We start from the raw sequence: 27256 nt of genomic DNA, 5'->3' as shown, positions 1-27256 counted from the left end.
GTGAATGGTTGGATGCTAGTATTAAAAACCATTACATAACCTTTGTATTTAGTCTTCACCCAATGGTTTGATAAATGGCTTTGGTATAAACAGCTGAATTTTGGATAACTGCAAACATTCTCAATTATTGTAGTCAAGCGGTAGTAGTTCATTATCAAAGTTATCCATGGACAGAGGAAATGAAAAGAAGAATTTCAATCAAGGCGATCTCTGTACTATGTATAAGGACAGTGCATTTAATTTTTAATTAAAATATTAGTTCATTCAATGTTCACTGAGCACGTATTTGCTCAACAACTACAGCTCTAGGATTACACACCAAAAAATCAAGTTGTAGAATAGTTATTTTATCAAATGGCCACCTCTGAAACCTGTCAGATAGATTTTCCACATCAACACTGAGAAAGTTCACTCTGGTCATATTAGTATTAGAAAGAGAAAAAGATAAGAGCAGATGGAGAACAAGGGGACAGGTTAGAGAAAAATAAATGATATGCAGATGTACACAGTTTGGAAAACTTTAAGTTAGATATTTGAGATATTGTCTGTAACGTGAGACACATGTCAAGTCAATATTTAACCAAGTTGGACAATATATGTGTCATAACAGGTTTTTAAGAAAACAATAATATAAAAATCCTCAGTAATTTGAAAATTGGTTTTTGGTTAATTGGCCTGTTAAGCTAAGTGCTAGATGCTTCAAACACTGTTTTGGTCCAATTTCTTGAAAAGTTTACATAAATTATGAAAAAAAAGAAAATGGCCAAACAAGGGCCATTCCCTTAAGGAACTCCCCTTGGCAGTGAAATGATTCAGCTTCCATTTTGGCTGTTTCTTTTCCCCGGTGCCATAATGCGGTGATGGTCATCATTTGTCTTGGACTTTCCTCCATTTCTTCACCCCAGATCCTCCCATTTCTACTCAAATTTGGTCACAGAATCAATATAGAGCTTGTACTTTCCTTTTAAGTGTTCACTAAATGCTTTGAATTTAGCACAAAGCAGAGATCATAACTCAGTGTCTTAAGTGTTAGAATTAACAGTTTGTTAATCTCCTTAATATGAGTTATTGCTATTTATCCTTTCCACACCCTGTGGATTGCACAGATGGCTTGGAAACTAAAGAAGAGGGAAGGTATAAAGCATATTTGAAGTTCTTAGGAGTTAAATATTGCTTCTGATTGGGTCAATTAGTGAGCTGTGTTGGGAGGGACTGGCAATATAATCTACTACAGTAGATCAGGCAAAATACAAGGCTGGGCAAAAGTAGGTTTATGGCTGTTAGTATGTGAAACACAGTTTATTTTTGCATTATTTATTAATTATTGTATTGTTTTCCATATGAGAAAATATAAACCTACTTTTGCTCCAGCATGTATAATAAAGATAAGAGCACCATAGTAGTGGCAATAGAAAATTTAAAGAGCGAACTAATTATTTTGGAAGTAGCTTCTGAAGGACATGATGCCTGATTTGAAAAGGCAGAAAAAGTTTAGACAAGAATTAAAAGACTATTGAGTTACAATATTCACTGAATTTTCAATCTTCACTGATATAAATCCCTATCTCTATAATGGATGATGTTTAAACACTTTTTAAAAAAATAATGAAGGAGAATGGCTAAAATGTGTTGCCTGATAGACTTTACCACTCTTCCACGTTTCATTAAAGAATAAGTTGGCTGAAATAGAGCCACAAGCAAGTCTGCCTTTGGATATTGATGCTGGAAATCAAGACTTCTGATTTGAGGTATGTTTTCATGCCTCTCGGTCCAGGTGTCTAATGATCCGAGCATCGAAATAGACTTGCCGCTGCTGACAGTCTCTGACTGCTCAGGACTCAGGATCTTAAAGACATCCTGTGACTTAAACAGAATCTTGCTGAGTACTCTATCTTCCCTGATGTTGATAAGGAAATCAGACAAAATTAAGTACAAATGGTGTTTAACCTTAATTGCTTTCTGACAAATGGTGTTTAACCTTAATTGTAAGCTCTTTCCTGGACCCTCCCTGTTAATTAGCATATCTGTAAAATCCAATAAGAGGAGGATGAGGCTTCCCGCTCTCTGCTGTTGGTCTGAGCGAGCCACAGTCCTCCGTGCGTACTGGCTATTCATCCTGCTTATTGGAATTACCTCAGCATCCCCGGCCATATTTAACATCATATCTGTACACTACAGGATATCAGTAAAGCTATGGCTTTCACACTTTTATTTTTAGAATTTGGACTTCAACTATATTATTTCTAAGCAACAAGGACAACTGAAAAAAAGGCATTTCATTTCTTAAATAGGATCAGGCCACAGAAACACTAGTCTGCACATGTTTAGTTATATAGCTACTTAGAGTTATGACTTAAGAGTGTTCTTGGGAAAGTCACTAGAAAGAATTTTATTGCAGACCTATTTCCTGGGAAACCACATGTGTACTTCATATTTCCTTTCTTCCTATTTCTGGTTGCTTGGCAAGTCTAAATGGATTTGCCTAATCACTGCTTCCTGTACATGAGTACCATTTTTTTCTTTCAAATGACTGCCCACATGCAGCCACCCCAGCTGCTTGCAATGACCAAATCTATTAACTGTGAGGTTAGAAAAAATTTTATATATTCTTAAGAAAAGACATTCTAAATCAGTATTGCATATTACTCAAATATTCATTACTGAAATACACGGCCATAAATCACCAGCAAAATGATTCCCGTTGAATATTGGGAAGATGAGCTGTGCTATAAAGACAGAATCACATACACCAAAGGTCATCTCAGAAACAGTAATTTGTACAAATATTGTATAGAATAAACACAAGCTATGGAACTAAAAAATTGTAAATTTAGTTCTGTCAAAGAAAAACGACTCATGGACATGGACAACAGTGCGGTGATTACTGGGGCCGAGGGAGGGAGGTATAAGGGGACGAAATGGTAACGGAAAAATAAAAATTAAATAAAAAAGAATCCCTTAATATTTTATCTGTACAACAGGAGGGAATAACACTTTACCTTGTAACCCATGTACAAAGATTTAATAGTGCTCCCAGGAAAGATGGTGGTGTAGGTAAACACCAGTACTCGCATCCTCCCACAACTACATCAAAATTACAGCTAAACTATAGAACACCATCATTCAGAACTTCCTGAAATCCCACTAGCAGAAGTCCTATAACTAAGGATATAAAGAAGCCATATTGAGACTGGTAAGAGGGGAAAAGACTCAAAACAGGCTGGTCCCACACCCCTATGTAATAGATAAAAATCAGGAGGGATATCTCAGTTGCAGAGGTTTCTCTTGAGGAGTAAGGGGTCCCAGCCCCACACCAGAACCTCCAGCCCAATGTTCCAGTGCCAGGAAGAGAAGTTCCCATAACTTTGAGCTGTGAAAGCCAGCAGAGATTTGTGGCTAAGTGAGCCAGAGGGCCTCTCGAGTCCCAGGCATTTTTCTTAAAGGTCCTATGTATGCGACTTGAGACTCACTCAGATTAACTGTGGGGAAGGGGGAAAAGGGAGAGAAATTGGAACAACTGTAATAACATAAATAATAAAAAAATAAAAAAAGACTCATTTGCTCTGGGCTCCACTGTTGGGGGCAGCAGCTTGAAAGGTACCAGGGACATACGGAAAGGAACTGAGTTGTCTTGCTTCAGAACAAGGGATGGAGAGGGGAAGATTTCTCCCAGACTTAAGTGCTGGCAGAGGCCATTGTTCCTTTGCTGAGTCCTCCCTGACACAGTTGGCTTCATGTATGAGTCTCCAGCAACCCGTATAACACTGTTAGCCCCACCCAGGAGATTCCCTGAAGCTCTGTCCCACTCAACTTGTAGGCTCATCAGTGACAGTGGATTTTTAATAAAAATGGCCTTTTTGGGCTCATGCTGCAGACTTTCCTAAAACCTCTCAAATAATCTGGCCTTGGAGTCTGGCCTTGGAGTCCCATATCTCTTGTTAAGTGGCCCCAGGCTTTGGTTCCCAGCTTGGTCCCTTCTAGGCACACCAAAGTTCATCTGGCCCAAGGAGCAGCCATCTACAGAGGGCTCTATAGCTCATGCTGGGTGGTCCCGAGCAGGGCTCAGGTGGAAGCTGATCTTGGCCTTCACCTCCCAGGAGGACCCAGAGCCAGTGCAGCTGGTGGAGAGATTCAGACCATGCCAAAGCACCTTCATGAGAGACACACTGACGGGGTGGATTCAGCAGGAGCCAGAATCCTGCTAAATGAAGTGAGTCCTGCTCTGTGGGGTCAACTCCTACCCAGAAGACGCTCGATGGTGGTTGCTGCCAGTACTCAAAGCTAATTGGCCTGAGAGTAAACCCTTCATTAATGTACCAATAGCAATCAAGGCTCAACTACAACAGGAGGGTGCACATGACCCACACCTGGAGCTTCTGGCTCAGGTAATCAGGGAGGCTCACCACTGGATCCTACAGGATACCTACTACGTAAGGCCACTCTACCAAGACTGGGTGACATAACAGTTCTACCTAATACAAAGAAACAAACACAGGGATGCAGCAAAATGAGGAGTCAGAGAAACATATCCCAAATGAAAGAATAGACCAAAATTCCAGAAAAAGAACAACATGGAGGCAAGCAATCCACCAGATGCAGAGTTCAAAATGCTGGTTATAAGGATGCTCATAGAACTTAGGGGAAGAGCAGATAAACTTAGTGTTAAACTTAAATGGATTAAATGCTCCAATCAAAAGATATATGGGGAAAAAAAAGTCATACAGTGGTTGAATGGATTACAAAACAAGACCCTTTTATATGCTATCCACAAGGAACTCACTTCAGATGAAAAAACACACACAGAATGAAAGGAAAGAGATGAAAATATTTTATGAAAATGGAAATAAGAAAAAGTTCGGGTAGCACTATTTATATCAGTCAAAATAGACTTTCAAACAATAGCCACAACAAGAGATAAAAAGGACCCAGCAATTCCATTCTGGTATTTAACTGAAGAAACCCAAAACACGAAGTCGAAAAGACATATGCATCCATACATTCAGTGCAGTATTATTTAATTTAGCCAAGATATAGAAGCAACCTAAGTGTCAATCAATAGATAAATAAATAAAGAAGTGATGCATATATACAATGGAATATGACTCAGCCAGAAAAAAGAATGAAATTTTGGCATTTGTAACAACATGGATGGACCTAGAGGGTATTGTGCTGAGTGAAATAAGTCAGAGAAAGATAAATGACAGGTGATTTCACTTAAATGTAGAATCTAAAAACAAAATAAAGGGGGAAACAGAACCATAACAGACTTGTAGGTACAGAGAACATTTTGATGGTTTCTAGATGGGATGGGGGTTGGTGCGATTGGTGAAAAAAGTGAAGGGATTGAGGAGTACAAATTGGTAGTTATGAAATGTACAGCACAGGGAATATAGTCAATAATACTGTAATAACTATGTAAGGTGTCAGATGGTACTAGATTTATCAGGGTGATCACTTCATAAGTTATATAAATGTCTAATGACTGGGTTGTATATCTGAAAATAATATAAGTCAACTCTAATTGAAAAATAAAAATTACTTTAAAATATATTTAATGCTTATAATTGTTCAAAAGCAGAAATAGCTTTATTCATGATTATATTAAAGATTATTAATAAAAAGTGAGCAAGCCAATTAGATATTTCCCCTTCTGAATATTTTGCAAAACATAGGAAAAAACTATAATATTAATTTGACAGGGTTTTAGACAGATATTTTCATTCCTGCCTCACTGGGATCTCCTTTTCAGATGCATCTTATCCTAACATGTCCAAAATTTAATTCCTAATCTCCCCACAGAGCTTTCTCCATAGTCTTCCCCATGTCACAAATGATACCATAATTCATCCCATTGCTCAGTTAGAAAACTGGACTTCATTCTTGAAACATCCCACATCTAGGTTATCAATAAGTGGCATCAATTATATCTCTAACACTTAGCTTGACTCCTTCTTTCTTCAAGTAACTTCTAACTGATCTATGCTCCCAGTCTTGTCCCTCCCAATGCATTTTTTTTTTTTACAGTGGCTGAATGATCATTTACAAATGACAAATTTGATCATGTCACTCCCATGCTGAAAATTTCAAAATAACTTCTTATTGCACTTGAAATAAAAACACAAAATTTTAAATATGGTGACAAAGCTGTGCACGATGTGACCCTGCTTACCTTGACAATACCATTTCATGTCATTCATTGTTCTATTATTAAACTTCAGTCACAACTGACTTCTTTTATTTTCTAGAAAGTATCACAATTTTTCCTACATTAGGGCCTTCACACATACACGCTTTTTTCTCCACTCTGTATCAGGATAACCTCTATTTTTATTTATATTTCAAGGTTCAGTTTAAGTGGCACTTCCTCAGAGAAGTCTTCTTTTACCAACCATTTAATTGGTACCACTTTATAATATTTTTTCCTAGTTTATATTATAGGTGCTCTCTCCATAAGACTATAATTTTGAGCAAAAACTATCTTTTTTTTTTGGTCAATCTTCATTACCTGGCTTTGTGCCAAGTACATAATAAATACTTATGAAATATTTGTGGAATCATTGAAAGACTGAATTGATGAACATATCCAGTTAGCTCTGTATTATACACACATAATCAAGGCCAGTTGGCTCAGTTGGCTAGTGTGTTGATGCTTAGTGCCCATGAGCTCAATAAGGGCAGTTGAGAACCTGTGGGCACATTAAGTTCTAAATTCTCTGGAGGATTTTGTCTCTCCTGGTTAAGATGAACCACATCTTCCATTCTGCTTCACTGGAATAATAGCTCAAACTTCATCACAGAGCTGATTTCACTCTGCCTTGCATTAAATTTAGTTGACTTTATGCCTGTCTTTCCCATTAGAACTTTCTGATTGTCCTAGCAGAATCATTTCTGATACATCTTCATCCTCCGCATTGCATAAGAGTCTCCATGGTATGAGATAAACATTGGTAAAAATTTCTTTTAAATATATCATCATTCAAAAATAAAGAATTACAGGTGCTAAGTGAAGTTAAGATTGCAAGTATCACTAGATTCAGTGTAGAATCCAATTTAATTATTCAGTTTACTCTGATTCAGCACTTCCTTGTTTAAGGCACTGTAAGAGGCATTAGGAATTTAAACCATGACTAAAACAGTTCCTTTCCCAGTGTATTAATAACCTTTACATAGGGAAACAAATCCCCATCAGTGACCTTGGTATAGTGACAGTACAAAAAAGCATAACTGACCCAGCATGATCCCAACAGGACCAATAACCCCTACCCCTCTACAAAGATTTGGCAGGAGTCTGCTTTCAGGAATATAAATTTAATTCTAGCAGTTTCTTTGTTCTCCTTGTCTCAGTAAACCAAGCCCAGGTATAACCCCATGGACCCTATGCTATGCAAAGTCATTGGGTTACAGACTTGGTATTCCTGGTTGATGAATGTTCATCTGTCCTCACTTTCACGTCCCAGGGCAATTCCTGTTCCACTCCAGGATCAAAGGAAAAACATTTCAGACCCATATAAACCAGCCAGAGGGGGCCCGGGTATCAAGGATAAAGCATAAAAACAAAACAAAACATGTGTTCCTGATAAAATTAAGGAGTTTTAGCTATGGATTCTCTAGAGTCCTTAAATGCTCTGATGAGCAGATGGAGGTCATCAAATGACTCAGCCAGGAAGTGGCCTGCTAATGAATGATAATGCTTTGCTTGGAGCTTAAAATTAGTATTTGCCTTAGGGCTATGCTGAATAATTGCTGGTAATTGAAATGTAGAAATACCTACATTATACATGTGTGTGTGTGCACGTGCACGCGTGTGTATATTTTTAAAAATAGAAATAGTGTTATGCTCATTTTGTTTTGCTTTAAAGCACCTTTCAAATATGATTTTAGTAAACATGTAGAAGTCCTTTCTTTCATACCATCAGATACTGGTATAAAAATGATTTACTTTCTTTTACCAGATTTAATTCTGTTATTTTAATGCATTTGAATTTAGCTGATGAGGAATCTTTATTTTCATTACAGTGCCAAACAACTATTATGAAGGCCAAAGCCATATGTAGCATAGAATACTACAAATAACATGTATATATGAGGTCTGTCCAGAAAGTACCCAGCCATGTACTACAAAAAATAAGAGATGTTTGTTGAAGAAGATACAAGAAACATTGTATATAGGACAATGATGCCTCAATCCCCTTCAAAGTAGGCACCTTGGGACCTCACACAGTTCTTCCAATCACCATCAGCTGCCCCATCATATTTTCCTGAATCTCATCGATGGTCTGAAATCTCTTTCCTTTCAAAGGTGATTTTAGTTTTGGGAAAAGCCAGAAGTCACAGGGCACCAAATCTGGGATGTAAGGGGGCTGAGTCACCTGGGTGATTTGATGTTTTGCCAAAAAACTCTGCATGAGATGTAATGCATGAGCAGCTGTGTTGTCATGATGAAGTTGACAATCACCAGTTGCCCATAGCTGCGGCCTTCTGAGTCATCTAAATAGTCTCCATGGAGGAATGTTCACACTTAACACAAAATTTGATGCAGATTCATTGCTGTACTCATTCTGTCACTTTGAATGTGACATCCTCACTGTACGCATGGTCACTCAACGATATCTACTGCCCCTACTGGCTAGTATAGTGAAGTCATCACAGTTCACACATGTGTATTCCAATCCACTCCCCTTGGCTGCCAGGTTACATGGATGTTATACAAACTGTTCTCATTATACTAATAATGGCTGGACTCTTTCTGGACAGATCTCATATAACTAACATTTGTTGAGAAGTCAATTTTTGCTGCTTTATATGAATTGACTCATTTAATCCTCATATCCCTAAGGGGCAAGCAATATTATTATTCACATTTTGTAGGAGAGAAAATTAAGGCTCAGAGCTTTTAAGCAATTTGCCCAAGGCCAGAGAACTAGTAAGCTGCCAAATGTGAAAAATGATATACATGGAGCCATTTCAAAATGCAGTCAAAACCACAATCGCAGAGAAATTGCCTTGCATGTCTTAAGTCCTCAAACCGTTGGAATGGCTGAACTGGGAAAAATAACCTGTGGATTGGGCCAATCCAACATTGTATTTCAAACAACTGTTTGTAAAACTAAGAAAAAATCAGACATTTTGAATATGAGGACTGCAAATTAAGCACATTCTTTAGAATAAGCATCACCATGTATAGCTAGAAAATAAATTAGTGGATTTGTACCTGTAGAAATTCTGTCCTTAGCTAATTAACATCAGTAAAAATTCCTTCCTACTATTCATGTAATTATTTCTCTTTCCTTCCTCATAAATACCATTTCCTGCACCTTATAACTATAATGCTATTTGAGTTTCTGTCTGAATCAGTGCTTCCCAGAAGTACAATATTTTTTTTATCTAAAAGTGAACATTTATTACCTCCCGCTTTGGTTTTCTATTTTTAGTTTAACAAGGTCTCAGGCTCAAGCCTAGCATTTTACATCTGGAGCCTGCATTTTTAACCAGCAAGTTCTACTGCTCATCACATGCTGGATGTTAGTTAAGTGCATAATTCTCATAAACCCCACGGGACAGTTACTGCCAATATGACATCCATTTACTAATGAGGGGATTTGTCCAACCAATATCCAAGTGGCAAATGAGGCTTTCAAACTTAGTCCTGTCTGACTCTTCTATCTGAGATCTTAAATACCACCCACTACCATCTCTCAGAGAAGGTGGTATATTTATTATTTTTAATTGCATATAGCATTAAATAAAATAGATATTAAAATAAAGGGAAGTGAGTTTACTAAAAGATTGTAATAGTTATCAATTCATTACCTTCTAAAATATTTAAAATACTTAAGCTAGTTATTAGATTTTTCTAAAATATGTGAAATTCTCTTAAGCTAATTGAATGTCATAATTCTGTAAAGCAGAACTCAAATGGCTATTCTTAAAAATTAAAATGACTATCTCAATGTTTATGTGATTCCCCAGGATAACTGTAATTACCTCGAGAGGTAATTTTTTGCGACCATTTCAAAAGAATAAATTTTAACTTATTTTGACTATTGCAAATATAAAATGTGATTTAGTACTTGTTGAGTATAACATATAGGAATTACAAAATAAAAATATCACAATAGTGTTATAAAATATGACAATTGTTATTTCAGGATAGACTATTTTAATTATCATTATTATTATTACTATTGGTATTTTTTAAATGTGAAGGGTAACCATTTATACCTGAAAAATTAGCAAGTATTAATAGGCCAGCCAAGCCATGATGACCTGGTCGGATGTAAAATTTATAGAAAAAATATAAATGGTTGTTGTTGTTATTGTTTATAAGGACTTTCCTACACAAATCTATTTTCTTCTCTGACTTCACATTTAGGGTTTTTTTTTTTTTTTTTTTTTTTTTTTTTTTTTTTTTTTTTACCCTCTGTAATAATCCCTACTGCAGCATTTCAGATCTCTTGGTACACGCCGAATATTGAGGGATAAAAGAGCATGCGTCATAGATGGGTTAGAGCATAACCTTTAAAAAAATGGTTTGTCACTGGTGTCCCTCTGTGAGTCATTTATGGTTTTATTACCTTTAGGTCCTTTGAACAGTTTGATTTCCACAACAGTCTCCAGAATGGGTCGTCTTCTGCGCACATAGAGCCGAACGATAGACCCCGCCTCTTTGAGGGCTTCCACCGCTTTACTGTGGGAAACCTCTGACACATCCACCTCGTTCACCCGCAAGATACAATCATTGACCCTGAAAGGAAGGAAAAATGCAAAGGTCAGAAGTGTTGAGGAGGATTTCTCAATGATTATGACCTTCTAACCTTGTGAATGATGGAGCAAAGAATATAAGCAATTTTAAAATGCTTACATTTGGAAAGCATATTTCAAATGGAGGAAATCAGAAAGAAAAATCTTGAACTCCTCAGCTTTCCCACATTGACTACACTACTGGTTAAGTCCGTAACTTCAGTCCACTCTGACTGGGAATGGATCAGGCATGGTGTAGTTAGAAGGACACATATTTTAAGGTGTCTTTCAGTTACATCATAATTTTAATTGGTTTTAATTAGTTGGACTGAGGGTTACAGAACTTGCAAAGTGTATCTGCAATCCAGGATTCCTCATCTTCACGGCAAGCACCCAGGTTGAAGTCAACATCATCTCTCACCTGAATTACTTCCACAGCCTCCAATCTACTCTCCCTGGATCCTTTCTTGTCGCCCGTCAACCCCTTCTCCACACTGTGCCCAGGATGAAGTGAACATTGTCACTTGCTTACTCACCTTCCACACCTCAGATCCCTGATTTTGTTCAGAACACCTATTCCTTAATATTTGTAAATATTTGTTAAATGAATGAAATATTAAGTCTGAGTTCAATTATTGGATTGGAACCTCCATTTCCTAAATTGTTAAATATTGATGATTTTCTTAACCTCCCTAAAGTCTCCATATTCTTATATGTAAAATAGATACAATATAATAACTACTATAAAGACTGGAGGAAAATTCAATGAAATAACATACACATAAATTTTTAGCACAGACCATGGTATATAGTAAGCACTTAATAAATGATTGCTATTGGTAGCAGTACAAATTTATTGATTTATTATATTCTTAAGTCTTGGGTCCTTTCCATAATCTTGTAGAATAAAATTTATTAAGATGGAAATAAGAGTTGTTCCAACTGTTTAAGTTCTATGTATAAATCTGTCAGGAATTTGGGTAGAGATTTGGTATGATCTCACATCTTTCTATTTCAAAATTTGGGCTCTTTCTTCTGAGGATTACATATAGTAAGTCCTCACTTAGTATTGCTAACATGTTCTGCAACTTTAAGCAAAACAACATATAACAAAACCAATTTTACCACAGGCTAAATATATAAACAGAAGTGAAGTTACTATAAGATATTGTCAACATTATAAGGAACTGACATTAAATGAAACGATGTTATTTGAGCATCTGCTGTACGTCTACTGCGACAGTCACCTATATTGAATACATCAATTCAAAATTATAACACAGTAGTAGAAAATTTATACAAAAAGCATGAGTAAACATTTTAATAATTTTTAAATATATATTTTATACCTATTTGAGGAACTGAGATATAGGAACTCTTATCTCAGTGAGAAGCCTAATTAGTCTCAAGATCCTGAAGTGGAACTTCTACTTACTAAGATTTAGTGATTTATTTCATCATCACAGATGCTATGGCTTTGATAGGTTTACAAATACATTTCCTCTCTGACTGACTAAAAAAATAATTCATGGAAAACTAACAATTAAAATAGTTGGGAAAATATAGGCATCACGGTGCCAGCCTCCCTGCAGCAGCTGGGTCTTTGAGAATGGGTAATTTTTTCATCTCATGATAATGCAAAAACATAATGTTTACCATCACCCTCTGCTCAGAATACTAATCATATCTTAAAACACTGCTTGCTGTAGAAGTGGATATTAAAAAAAATCTTCATGCTGTATCTATTCAAATGAGTCCTTTTTTCCCCTTTTGTATACAATCTGAACCTTAATTGTTGATTGCTTGGGTAAGGAAATCATAGCCTTAATCAGATGGTTTTTCCTGAACATGAGGTTGGAGTAGGCAGCTTTAGTGCTCTGAGAAGAGCACTGGAATAGCAGTCAGAAGGCTTGGGTATGAGTCCCAGCTCTGTATCAGTGAAATAATTAGTTCATTTCTTCAAACTTCAGTTTCCCATAGAAAGAGAGTAGGAATGGCCAGAGTTAGTGGGAGGAGTAATCAGATAGATAACAGATATGGAGGTATGTGTCAATTGTAATACAAGACACATCTGAGAGGTACAATTATTGATAGGTGAGTCAAAGGTGCTATGCTCAAGGATTTTTTAAGTGTTAAATAGGTTGGAAATTGAAAATTTTAGAGGGCCTACTATCTGCCATACCATTCTCATCACTTCACTTATTTGCCCAAAATTAGATCAGATAAATTATGAAGCATTGATTCTCATTTTGTGACACAATTAAAGTTCACTGATAAGGAAGGTGCAGTGTTGGTGAGGTCTTGAACATGATTTGTGGGTTTGTCTTTTTCTGAAGCCTAGGCTGATAAAAAAGTTCCTCAGAATCGACTGCTTTAAATTATAAAAGAAATTTGGAGTGTAAAGAGAGAAATTTGCATTCAAATTCTTAAAATAGAAAGGAGAGAATACCAAGCCAAAGTAGGGCACTCAACTTCCCTTCCTCCTAATCACTTCAAATAGCATTTGATTAGAGGGTCATAGCTATTTAAAATTAATGTGCCTTCTCTACCAGTAAATAATCTGTGTGAGTAAAGCCACTGCTTGTATTCATTTTGAAACATACAAATATATCACCAGCTTTAAAAAAATTACCTTGTCCCAGTAAAATGTGCAGCCTTTATCATATTTCTGAGGCACTGTTTTAGAGAGATATTCACATATAAATTTCCTCTCTACTTGATCCATGTAATTAAGTTGATAGTTTCACTCTTTCAGTGCTTGCTGTTTCAGATCTAAGTCTACAATACAGTATTTTTTTTTTTTTTTGTGGACAAGAATTGTCTATGAGTTTAAAAGATTAATTTAAATTGTTTTCTAGTCTTATTTCCTTTGGACATTCTGGTACCTTTCCTTGCAGAAAATATCTTAGAAACAAAAAGAACATGTCATCACTAACATGTCACATTCAAATTTTGTACTAAACAATTTAGTATCCTTGAACATGATAATATATCACTGAAAAGTCAAACCATACTCAACAAATTATTTCTTCCGTTTTGGAGATATAAAATAATGTGTAATATATACTTTCTTTCATAGATATTAAAGTGTGTTCTGTTGTAAACTAAGACTTGTACTCTTATACTTTTAAAAATGTTAATTCATTAAAAATAATCACCAGATGCTGGTGTTAAAATTAAAAAGTTCTTGTTTATTATGCATTAATAAATATTGGAAGGAGGATGTTTCTCAACAAATGAAGAATAGAGCTATCATATAACCCAGAAATTTATTTTCTTGGTATCTGCCCTCAAAATTTGAAAATATTTATTTGTAAAAGTATATTACCCCTCTGTTCACTGCAACATTATTCACAGTAACCATGACATGAAAACAACCCATGTCCTTCAATTGGATAAAGAATATGTGGTATATATATAAATGGAAAACTACTCAGCCATTAGAAAAAATGAAATATTACCATTTGCAACAACAGGGATGGATCTTGAGAGTATCATGCTAAGTGAAATAAGTCAGACAATAAAGGACAAGAGTCCTATGATTACACTCATATGTAGGGTATAAAACAGAAACCAACAAATGAACAAACAAAGCAAACAAGAACAAAAACCCTCATTGACAAAATATAGTGGTTACCAGAGGGAAGGGGACAGGAGGTTGAAGAGGGTAAAGAGGGTCAAATATATGGTGACAGGAGGAGACTAAACTTTGAGTAATGAACACACAATGAAATATAGAGTGATGTATTATATATAATTAGCCCTGGCTGGTTTAGCTCAGTGGATTGAGCGTCGGCCTGCGAGCTAAGTGTCGCTGGTTCGATCTTCCAGTCAGGGTACACCAGAGAAGGAAAACTCTGACTCCAAAAAACCTCCGCTGCCTTGCGGCATACCTCTTCAGGGGAAAGGCTAAGGGAGTAAACCCCGACAGAAAATCCGGAGCCGGAGTCCCTAAGGCGGTTTGACGTTGTAGTCAACACCGGCAACTCCTGCGGCGCACCTGAAGCCAAGCTGTATTGACTCCGTCTTTCCCTTGGACCCTTCAGCTGCGAAGAGAGGGGGGGTCTGCTGCATGGGCAACAGCAGACCCTCCATATCACCCTGCCCAGGCTCTGTAGCTTCAGCATCATCGCAAGATGTCGATTCAACACGGGAGGAGACAGATACCATGTCACTCCCGAGTCGGACTGCACAGCCATTCTCGGCGGTGCAGATAGACTCTTAAGAAGCTACACCATCGTCTCTCGAGACGGACGGCTGCCGACGATTATATATAATATTATATACTTGAAACATATATAATCTTATTAACCAATGTGAACTTAATACGTTTAATTAAAAATACTGGAAGAAAAGATAAGGTTTCAGCTCTGTTTTTTTATGAATGTGGAGATTGTGGATATTTTTAACAGCATATTTCCACTTTTGTGTTTCTTCCAAAATGTTATATGGGCATGAGTCACAGCAGAGCACCTAAGAACAAGGCCTAGGAGCTCAGGAGCTGGGATGTTGTCCCAGCTCTATATCTTACGAGCTGTGCAATGTTGGGCAAGTCACCTCGACATCTCATCTCAAAACTTCGGTTTCTTCATCTGAATTAGAAGCAATGTTATTGCTGTAGGGATTAAATAAGATAATGCTTGGGAAATAGCGCAACGCCTAACTGTGGTATTATAGTCTTTAAAGAGAGTCAAGAACATTTACATAAGAAACAATGAGAAGAGCCGATAGTTGAGGGAAAAAACATGCTAAACGGAGAGAGAGGAAGAAGGAGCTACAATCAAGGTACTGAAAGAATTTTTGAAATTTTGTATGAGAAAGGGAGGAAGAGATGTGATGAATGGGATTTGGGGGAAGAAAAATGCAAAAATGAGGCTTTTAGTAAGTACACTTTTATGGAGTGAAACTCAATTCTCCTTTCATCTTCCTCCTCCCCTACAACCAAAGAAAACAGTTGTTCTGATAGAAATGATAGCTTTATGGCAGCTTTGGTGAAAGCTTCTAAAAATCAGCATGCTTGGCAGAATTCCCACCAACTCATGTCTACTCTGTCCTTGCACCACTCTGCACCTTTAACTATACCCAGCCTCACTCAGATCCTCTCAAGTTGATTCAAAAGGAGGTTTTAGACCACAGGGTCTGAAACTTAACTCTACAGTAGCTATTGGTTATTACGGGAGCCCCCTAATTGGCTTATCCTTTATTGTTTCCATGTAGTACCTGCTATTCCCTTTGGTCAAATAGATGAGTTAATTACAGACGAAATGATTACATCATGGAGAAACCTGATTAATGCTTAATGTGTTGGATGAAATGCAATAATACACTATCCAACAGAAAACACTAGCTGGGGAATTACACTGCACACACTTAATGAAAAAATCACTTAAAACTATGGGAATTTATTTAAAATAAATAACTCTATAGATTGTATGTGAACCACAATGAAACCACAAAACTTCTTAAGGTTAAGGTAGCAAAAATGGCTTATATTTCTTTTATTCCTAGGCTCACAAAAGACAGGTTAAGAACAAAAATACTCAAAACTAATAAAAGAGAGGTGCTTTATGCTAGTGAACAGAGAAAAGAGAAAAAATCACAACACACACACATATAAACACAGACAAACAAATTGAGGCTGACCCAAATGGCTTCAAATCACTCTGACCTTTTCCAAATCTTGACAGGTCTATCTGCCCTCTTCCTGTTCCCTCTCATGAAGCACATGTAAGTGTTCACTGGGGATCCTTAAAGTCTACCACCAGCTAAGGTTGAAACTTCTCATCTAAAAAAATTGATTTATTTCATTGACCTTATTACATGCTATTAACCTATTAAAACTGAGGATAAAATAGTCAACATCAGCATAATTTAACAGTTTTCCAGAAAAGGAAAAGGACTAATGTTTTGGAAGCATCACATATGTGCTTATATAGTGATGTCTACTGGGACTTTTGCTCCCAATAAGCATCTGTATGGTTGCTGGAGGAATAACAAGTTCACAGAGGTTATCATGGACAACTTGTCAAGTTTGGCCAGTCCCTGTTTTGGCAGAATCTGGAAATGAAGCCATGAGATTCAGAGGTAGTGTCTGAACAGAAGAAATAGAAGCTGGAGAGCTTTAATTTGGGAGCAATTTTCTTCCATGTTACTTGCAAAATAGTAAAAGCTTATTTGCAAGAAGATGGGGAATAAAGAAGATACAAGGAAAGAAGCGAGGGCTTCAGAAAGAGAGGGACCCATCTGGACTCCCCAGAGTACTTCCCCACAGCCCGCGGTTGTTCTTCCTAGGGCTTAGGTGTCCAATTTATTCCTGGAGAAGATACTCCAAGTGTCTAATTCATTCCCCCTTTTAATTGGGTAAGCTCAGCTGAATCTTCATTACTTGCCAAAATAAAAATTTTAACTAATACAGATTGACTTTGTGACCAACACTTTACATGAGTTATCTTCCTTAGCTCATTCATATTTTCCTTTTAATATTTAATTAAATTTTATTTTGTCTTTTGGGAAGTCACCCCTGGCTCAACTGGCTAGTCCTGTGTCTCTCCACTAAGTAGACACATTAATATGCTAACTATTAATAGAGTTGCTAGACATAGGAAATTAAACTATAAGATATCCAGTTAGTTAACTTTGGATTTCAGATGAAAACAAAAATAATTATTATTGAGATAAATACTTTTTTAGAGTATGTATGTTTAATACCATGTTTGGAAATACTTATGCTAAAAAATTACTTGTGTTTATCCGCTATTCAAATTTAACTAGATGTACTATATAAAAATACAGTTTTTATAAAAGCATGGAACTGCACTTACTATACTTAACTGTGATCTTTGGTTTATTCAAATGGCATAATGCTTGACACACAGTGGGATGTATTTACATTGTGTATTGTTATTATTCTCTAATCTAAACAGAAACATTAAAAGGTAGACATTGCTTCCTTCTTTCTACAACAGAAACTAAAGCTCAATGAGGCCTATAATAATGGTAAGTGGTAATTTTAAAGCTCATGCACTGCACCATCCATTCCTCTCTTCTTTGTTACAAATAATCTCAAAGCTTTAGGTAATCTCAAAGTTCATGCACTATACCACCATACCTCCCTGGTTTGTGAAAAATAATTTTGGGACTTATTTAAGGACCAACCCAACTGTTGACCATCAGTAGGGTCAAGGTTCATACTGGAAAACAGTAAACCCAGGCCAAATAAAACCTAGATCATTGGTTCTCAAACTTCAGAGGGCATTGGAGTTACCTAAAGGGCTTATTAAATCACACATTGCTGGGCCCCATCCTTAGAGAGTGTCTGATTCAGGAGGTCTGGAATAGAAGAGAGGATCCACATTTCCTAGGTGATGTTGGTCTGGGATCATACTCAGAAAACCACTGTTCTAGGTTTTGAAGGGGCATTCTACTTGGCTTGTGTGTGGTTCATTTTAAAATGAACAGGTGTACTCAGTCTTATGTAGACTTAGCTGACTGTGACAAAAGTCCTGGGCTCTGACTCTGGTGCCAATCCCCTCAATGTTGCAGCTTTTTATTATTTGGAATGAAGTCTCTGAGGGAATCTGGACTGGGAGATCACAGCTGCCACTCCATGTGAGCCTATGCATACACGAGCCATTTTCCAGCACTCGTTTTGTATTTGAAGCTCTCTTCCTTCAGCAAAGACCAAACAATAGATACTTCATTCTATATTTTTAAAATGGGGCTTCTGCTTTGTCTCTAATTCTGGGTGAGAGTAACTCAGGTTTATGATCCATAGTAGCCATCTCCTACAGTGAATATACTGTTTTTCTTTTTTTCATTTACCACTTCATTTCCCTTATATAAAATGCTTATAGGGTTCTCTGCAGCTGTCATCTGGGAAAGATCACAGCTTTCCACAAAGGGGGAAGAAATTGCTATTTCAGCATCAGTAATTGGCCTTTTGGCAGTTTCCCAGAAAAGCAGAGAGGCCAATAACAAATCTCAAGCCAGGTAATTTAGTGAACACAACATGGAAAAGAGGTATTGAATGGGAATTTTATAGGCAGAGACTTGAGATTACCTAGCCCACTAGTCCAATACTCTGTCTACAAATGAGAGTGTATGTCAGCTTTTATGAAACAAGGCCCTGGTACCTCCCAACTAGATTATTGCAGTAGCATTCTAGCTGTTTTCCTGATGCCAGGTTAACTAATCCCTCTCCCACCTCATCCTGACACAAAACCCCAGCTCAGCTTCCACTTCCTAAAGCAATCCAATCATCATTTCCTCTCTCCTTATAGAGTTACTTAGCCAATATAAAATAAAAGCTGCGTTTAATTTATCTTTGTGTTCTTAGTGTCTTGTACACAGTTTTTACTTAAAAATGAATGAGCATCATGAAAGAGCCTCTAAATATGGCCTCTTTTTATACCTCTCACACTCCTGCTCCAGCCAGTCCACATCCTCACTGTCTTGAGATCATAATGAGCCCATTTCTGCTTCTGCATTTTATTTTATGGTGCTTTCTGCCTCCCAAATTCCCACCACAAATCAGCCCAATTCAAGGTCAAGGTCACACTCCTTATGAAATATTTCCTAATGACTCAGGTCCTCATTGCCCATAATGCCTGAAGTACAAAAAACACATGGTAGATCCTGATAAATTGGTACAGTCACTTTGGAACACAGTATGGAGGTTTCTCAAGAAATAAAAAGTAGAACTGCTATATGATTCAGCAATAAATACTACTGGGTATTTATTCAAAGAAAACAAAAAAACTATTTTAAAAAGATTTATGCACCCCTATGTTCATTGCAGTGTTATTTATAATAGCAAAGATATGGTAATAACCTAAGTGTCCATCAATGGATGAATAAAGAAGATGTTATATTTGATAACATATATTTGATTATATATACACATTAAGCAATACATTTTAAAATGTTGAATTTGATTTCCTACTTTCCTATACTCAAATCTACTAAAATCCCATAAATTTATATGGATCAGCACATATAAAATTCATAGTTATACATTTTCTCATTTGGCTTTGATTTGACTTTATGATATCAATGAATATTTTAATGTAAAGGTGAGAACCATAAGGAGCATGGTATAATGGCAAGAATACTGAGTAATAAACCAGATATGAATTCTAATCCTGGTTCTGCCACTTTCCACTTAATTAAGTCTTTTTCTTTTTCATCTCTGTGTTTAAGTTGAGTTCAATGATTTTTAAATTTTATTCTAGCTCTGGTGTTCTATAAATCTGAGTTCAAGGTCAGTCTGGCCACTGTCTCTACTTGGAAGTCTGGAGTGCTCCTCAAACAGAGCAGAGAACCAAATTATTCTTATCTCCTCTCGACTGAGCCCTCTGTACTTCTTTTTTAGTTTGTAGCAATGTAAATCATTCCATTAACAAAAACAGGGAGTTATTCTTCTCTCTCAGCCACATATCTAATATTTCATACATTTTTTTTAGACTTTTCTTTTATCTCCACTTATCCTATCTAAGATCTGGCCTCATTGCCAATCACCTAAATTCTAGAAATATAGTTGTAACTAGTCTTTTGCTTTTAGTTTGACGCATTATTTACAATCCATCTTCCAGTTTATTGTCAGAATGGTGTTATTAAGATGTATATCTGATTGCTTTATTCCTCAATTTAATAGTCTTCAACTGCTCTCCATTTCCTAAGATTTTCAAACACTGAGAGACAGCTAGGAGGGGCAGAGATGCAGGTCCCACATCTCCCTGTGGCAGTTAAAAATCTGGAGGGATATCTCAGCTGTGGAGGTTCCTCAACCCCCAGAGGAGACAGGGATCCCAGCCCCACATCAGGCCTCCCAGACCAGGGTTCCAGTGCTGGGAAGAGAAGTCTCATAACTGCTGGCTGTGAAAACCTGTGAGGATTACAGCTGAGTGAGATGTAAGGCTCCTAAAGCTTCAGGCATTCCTCTTAAATGGCCCCCACACTACATTACTTGGGCTTACTCTCCATGAGCTCCATCACTGGGGCAGAAGTTGGAGGGGGTAGGTCTTGGACATACAGTGAAGAGCTGGGTCATCTTGCATTAGGGTAAAGGTTAGAAGGCCAGCTTTCTCCCAGATGTCAGTGCTGGCAGTGACCATTGTTTCTTTGCTGAGCCCTTCCCAACAAAGTCAGCAGGCACCAAATTGGAGTCCCCATAAACCTGGCTAACACTCTTTGCTCTACCTGGTGATTCCCTGTGACTTGGCTCCACCCAACTTTCAAGCCAACCGAAGCCTGTCCCAGTGTTTTTTCCATATCAATGGCCTGTATTGGCTCATGCTGCAGTCTTTCCTCTAATCTCTCAAGGGTATACAAACCCAAAAAGGCAGCATTTGGCCTTGGCATGCTCCACATGTCTTTCTAAGCAGACCCAAGTACAGCACTAGTGGCAGGGAGGCTGGGTTTGCAGCTTGGCTTCTCCCAGGCACCTCCAAGCCCAGCAGAAGGAGCAGCCACCTGCATATTGCTCTGTATCTCATTCCTGGTGGTCCTGAGCAGGACACAGGCTGCATCTGACCTTGGCCTGAACCACTCAGGAGGTCCCAGATGGCATGCATCATGGGAACAGATTCAGGCACCATAGAGAGAGCTTCAGACTATGCCAAAACACACCGAAACTCCTCCATGAGGGACACACTCATGGTGTGGGCTCTGTGAGTACAAGAACCCTGATAAGTGAGTCCTGCTCTGTGGGATCAGACCCTGCACAGCAGATCCACCATAGTGGTTGTGGCCCATCCTTGAAGCTGAATGGTGGGAGGATAAGTCCTTCCTGTTGATGTGCCAAAAGCATTTAAAGCTCAACTACAACATGAGGGTGCATACAGTCTATACCTGGAGCTCCCATTCAAATAATCAGGGAAGATGCACCACTGGACCCTACAGGACACCCACTGTCCAAGGCCACTCTACCAAGACAGGGAGATGTAGCAACTCTACCTAGAACATAGAAACAAACACAGGGAGGCTGCCAAAATGAGGAGACAAAGAAACATGTCCCAAATAAAGGAACAGAACAAAACTCCAGAAAAAGAACTAAATGAAATGGAGACAAGCAATCTAGTAGATTATAAGGATGCTTAATGAACTTATGAGAAGAGTAGATAAACTTAGTGGGAACATAAATTAAGAGATAATAAACAAAAATTGAGCTAGAAAATGTACAATAAAACTAGTCAGAAATGAATATAATAACTGAAATGAAGACTATAGGGAAACAACAGTAGAGTAGATAAAGCAGAAGGCCAACCAGAAAATTGGAAGATAAGGAAGCAGAAAACATCCAATCAGAACATCAAAAATAAATAAGAATAATAAAAAAATGAGGATAGTATAAGGAGCCTCTGCATAACTTCAAGTGTACCAACATTCATGTCATAGGGGTGCTGGAAGGAGGTGAGAGAGAGCAAGAAATGAAAAATAAAAAACTACAGTAACCTCGTTAAGGAAATAGTTATACAAGTTTAGGAAGCACACAGAGTCCCTGTAAAGATTAACCTGTACAAGCCCTTACCAAGGCATATCAAAATTAAAATGTCAAAAATTAAAGATAAAGAGAGAATCTTAAAAGCAGCAAGAGAAAAACAGTTAGTTACCTATAAGAGAGCTTTTGTAAGACTGTCAGCTAATTTCTTCACAGAAACTTTGCAGGCCAGAAGGGACTGGCATGAAATATTTAAAGTGATGAAAAGCAAGAACCTACAACCAAGATTACTCTACCCAACGAAGCTATCATTTAGAATAAAAGGAGACAAAGATTTTATTAGACAAGAAAAAGCTAAAAACTTCAACACCACCAAAGCAGTATTACAAGAAATCTTAAATGGGCTTCTTTAAGAAAAGAAAAAAAGGATAAAACTATGAATAAAATGGCAATAAACTGTTTACAATCTCTAAGTGCTAGAAACAGCCTAAGTGCCCATCTGTAGATGAGTGGATCAAAAAACTGTGGTACATTTACACAATGGAATACTATGCAGCAGAGAGAAAGAAGGAACTCCTGCCATTTTCGACAACATGGATGGAACTAGAGAGAATTATGCTTAGTGAAATAAGCCAGGCAACGAAAGTAAAACACCATACGATATCACCTAATACAGGAAACTAAAAAACATAAACAAATGAACTAAACAGAACAAGGAGCAGAACAACAGTCAATAGGGGGGAGGGGGAGGGAAAGAAGGGGGATAAGTAAGGGAAAGGTTTAGTCAAAGAACCCGTATAAATGACTCATGGACATGGACAACGGGGAGGGATATGATTGTGGGAGAGGGGGTGGGCTGGGTGGGGGGGGGGAGCAATGGGGAAAAAATGGGACAACTGTAATTGAAAAACCAAAAAAAATTAAAAAAATAAAAAATAAATAATTACTTTAAATGCAAATAGATTAAATGGTTCAATCAAAAGACATATGGTTAATGAATGGATACCAAAACAAACCCTTCCACCTGGTTTCTTCAAGAGACTCACTTCAGATCAAATGACACACAGAAACTGAAAGTAAAGGAATGGAAAAAGATATTTCATGAAAATGGAAGCAACAACAATATAAAACAGGTAGCAATGGTTATACCAGACAAAATAGACTTTAAAACAAAGGCTATAACAAGAGACAAAGAGGGACCCAGCAATTTCAATTCTGGGTATTTATCTACAGAAACCCAAAACACTAAGTTGAAAAGGCCCATGCATCCATATAGTCAATGCAGTATTATTTACAATAGCCAAGATATAGTAGGAACCTAAGTGTTCATCAATAGATGAGTGGATAAAGAAGAAATGGTGCATATATACAATGGAATGTGACACAGTCATAAAAAAGAATGAAATCCTGTCATCTGCAACAACATGGATGGACCTAGAGGGTATTGTGCTGAGTGAAATAAGTCAGACAGAGAAAGGTAAATGCCAGATGATTTCACTTATATGTGCAATCTAAGAAACAAAACAAACACACAGAACAGAAACAGACTCACAGATACAGAGAACATTTTGGTGGTTGCCAGATGCCAGGGTGTTGGAGGTATGGGTGAAGAAGGTGAAGGGACTGAGAAGTACAAATTGATAGTTACAGAACAGTGATGGGAGTTAAAGTATATAAAGTATAGCTTAGGGAATATAGTCAATAATACTATGCTACATAAGGTGTCAGATGGGTGTTAGATTTATCTGTGTGATCACTTTATAAGTTATGTACATGTCTAATCACTGGGTTGTACACTTAAAAGTAATATAGTATTGTACATCAACTGTAATTGAAAGATAAAAAATAATTTAAAAAATTAAAAATAAATAAAAATACCAATGAAAGGACAAGGTTTAAACAAAAGCAATTTATCACTAATGATAAGAATCCCAATATCAGTTGAGAGATACATCTAACACACACTCACATACACATTCTCCAATATTTATTGATCATCTACTATACAGAGTCAGGTATGGCCCTGAGGATAGAGTGGGCAATGAGAAAAACACCATGGCCCCTGATATAGGGTGTCAGGAGGAAAAGATTTAGTAGAAGGCCCCAAATCTCATAACAAGGGCAGCAGCCTTCCTCATTTACATGGGATTCTATTTCTAGCTTAAGCATATCTTTTAACCTTTAGAGTTTATATTTTAATTTGAATTTTTTTTATTATTCTCATGATTATTTTAATTCTTGTCACCTAATTTTCATAGAATGGGAATTGAACCATAAACAATAATTCAAGTATACCATGTGGCAAACTGCTTGTAATCTTGTCCCTTCTTTTGAGCTGTTCTTCATTTACTAAGAACAAAATGGTGTGCTTTAATGTCCCACCTTGGGAAATGTTCAGCATCTTACGAGCCATTTGGAATTTTGTGCACTTCTAGTTATGCAGAGCGAATACATATTACTTGATGTTAAGTGGTTTTAGCAGTTTTTTGAGATGTAGAAAATATTCAAGAGAAAATTTCAACACTTTACAATTGAAAATATTAAATCTCATAGTGAATAAATTTATTGGTTGTTATAGGAAAATAATTTTTGCACTCATACAGCTCAATAACAAATCAGGTAGCTATATAACTTAATTCATTTTTTTAATTTACTGTTTTTCCCTATGAGAATGTAAGTTTTATAAATTTAGAAATCTAATTTTCTTTTTTTGTATTTTTTATTGTTGTTCTATTACAGTTGTCCCATTTCCCCCCCATTGCTCTTCCCTGTCCTGCCCAGCCCCCTCTCCCAGAGTCAGTCCCCACCCTGTTGTTCATGTTTATGTGTTATTTATACTAGTTCCTTTACTAAATCCTTCGCCCTCTTGCCCTCCTTCTCCCCCTTCCCCCTCCCTTCTGGTCACTCTCAGTCTGTTCCTTGTTTCTATGCCTCCGGTTCTATTTTGCTAGTATATTTGTTATGTTCATTAGGTTCCTGTTATCATGTGAGATTATCACCAGTTGCTGGCACAGCACCTCATGCAATAAGGCACCGCCATCTACTCAGTTTTCCATATTCCTTTACTTTGCTTATCCTCTGTGTCTACTCTATCAGCATGATCAGTTGCTTCTAACTCCAAAATATTCTGATCCATCCATTTCTCTTCATCTCTACTACCACCAAATTCAAGTTACCACCACTTCTATCTGGAACCACTGGTTCACTGGTGCTACTCCTATTCTCTAGAATACATTCTCTACATAGTAGCCAGAATACCCAACTTTTAAAATTTAAGTCAGATGAAGTCACTCACCCCTTGCTTAAGCCCTCCAAGATCTTCCTATATCATGTAAAGTAAAACCTAAACCCCCTTACCAGCCCTTTCTACCTTACCTGGCTCCCACTTCTTCCTGTGTTCACATCTTCAGCCACCTCCCTCTTGTCCCCTTCACACTGCCACACTGGCCCTACTCCTGTTTCTAATGTGTGCCTAGCTCAACACTGCTTTAGGGAACTTGTACTTACTGATCTCTCAGCTTTAAAAGTCTTTTTTCCCTTAATTTTTTCTTGTCAAGTTCCTTTTTGTCATTAAGATCTTACCTTGAATATCACCTCCTTAGAGAAGCCTACCTTAATCACCCAATCTAAAGTAGTCACAAGGCACTCCTACATCACTATGCTTCATTCTCTGAATAGCAGTTATTACTTGTGCCATTTTGTGTATTTGTTGTTCTGCTCAACAGAGGAAAACATAAGCTCCTTAGAGCAGGAAACTTGTCTGTTTTGTTGACCATTTTATACTCAGTGCCTAGGACAGTGCCAAGCCCATAGTAGACACTCAAAAATAGTGAAACAAATTAATGAACAAATGAAGGAACAAATAAATAATAGCTCTACCTAGTTTGGACTGGGTTTGTCAACAATAAAGTATATACAATCTTGTACAAATCCGAATTTTGTTAGCTCTAGCTCAAAGACCAACTTGAATTTAAACCCATAATTATTGAGACTACTTAGTATTGTCAAAGACTGTGAGCAATTCTCTGCAGAGCAGATAATGCTACATTGCCTGGAGGTACTAATTTTCGAGGGTAGATGATTAGTGATGCTGTTTTCTGACCTTTTCTGAGCTACAATAATCACCTGCTATTGTTTATGTGATATCATAATACCCATACCCCTCGTCTCTTCCTAGGCTAATTCATATTTTATAAAATAAATTCAAATACATTTTGTGATGAAAACTCATGACACACTTTTAAATACTAAACATATTTTGTGATTTCATAACCATAACTGTAGCTCCCTGATTTCATGTTTAAACTGGTCTTTGCCAGTGCTATCTTAGTTCCTTATACTTGTCTCTGCTGTGGAGGTAAAATTCAGAGGTCCGAGGAGGGGTGGTGGCCAGGAGGATTAGGAGCACCCAGAAGGGCGCCTTTGCTCGCAAATATTTTCTTGCTTTCAGTAATTGGGTTTCATTTGAATTCATAATTTTCTCTTTTGAAGTCCAAACAGAAACAAACAAAAAACGTTGGTGTCTGTCACCTGCACATTGTAACTGTCCATGTAGACAATGGGACTTCATTTTAGAGTGTGGGAAGACCAGGGGGCTCTTAGGGTAACTTTCATGAGAGATCTTTAAATTAGGAGAGGTTAGTGGCACAGAGCAGTGGAGAGGAGGTACCAGAAGATAAAGGAAATCAAAAAGAGATCCCAAAGTAAAAGCAGACATTTCCCAGTACTACTGTGGCAACAGATGTAGAAACCTCTGCGAAGATAGTTTATAAAACAGTCTAACAATATTTTGTTTTGTTCTTAAAGCCTTGAAGTATGGCAGGCAGGTATTACTATATTTTCAAATAAAAAATCTGAGAATTAGACAAGTTAAGTAACTTACTTAAATTCATGAAGCAGGCAAGAGACAGAAATAAAAATTACACATTAGATGTATGGCTCCCAGTCTTGTTTTCCAGCCGTTTATCACTCCCGTTCATGCTGTTGTTACTTGGTTTTCCTGTTACAATTGTCTGGCTGAACCTCAAACCTGACTGAACCCAACTATTTATCTTCTCCATTGCTTTTTACTGAGTAGCT

The 27256-nt window shown here is 37.2% G+C and overlaps 1 protein-coding gene across 3 annotated transcripts in view; it reads right to left on the bottom strand.

The window, feature by feature from the left end:
- The window catches only part of DLG2 (discs large MAGUK scaffold protein 2), a 725256-nt gene that overhangs the window by 542889 nt on the left and 155111 nt on the right, over window positions 1-27256 (bottom strand). For all 3 annotated transcript variants that reach the window (XM_090265790.1, XM_090265791.1, XM_090265792.1), the window contains exon 5: window positions 10575-10744. In XM_090265790.1, coding sequence (XP_090121916.1) covers window positions 10575-10744 — 170 coding nt within the window. The remainder of the gene's footprint in view (window positions 1-10574; window positions 10745-27256) is intronic.

This window comes from Furipterus horrens, unplaced genomic scaffold (assembly GCF_987537825.1).
Source record: "Furipterus horrens unplaced genomic scaffold, mFurHor1.1.pri manual_scaffold_2, whole genome shotgun sequence".
NCBI lineage: Eukaryota > Metazoa > Chordata > Mammalia > Chiroptera > Furipteridae > Furipterus > Furipterus horrens.
The sequence above is the reverse complement of the archived record's forward strand: the minus strand, read 5'-3'. Positions and strand labels throughout refer to the sequence as shown.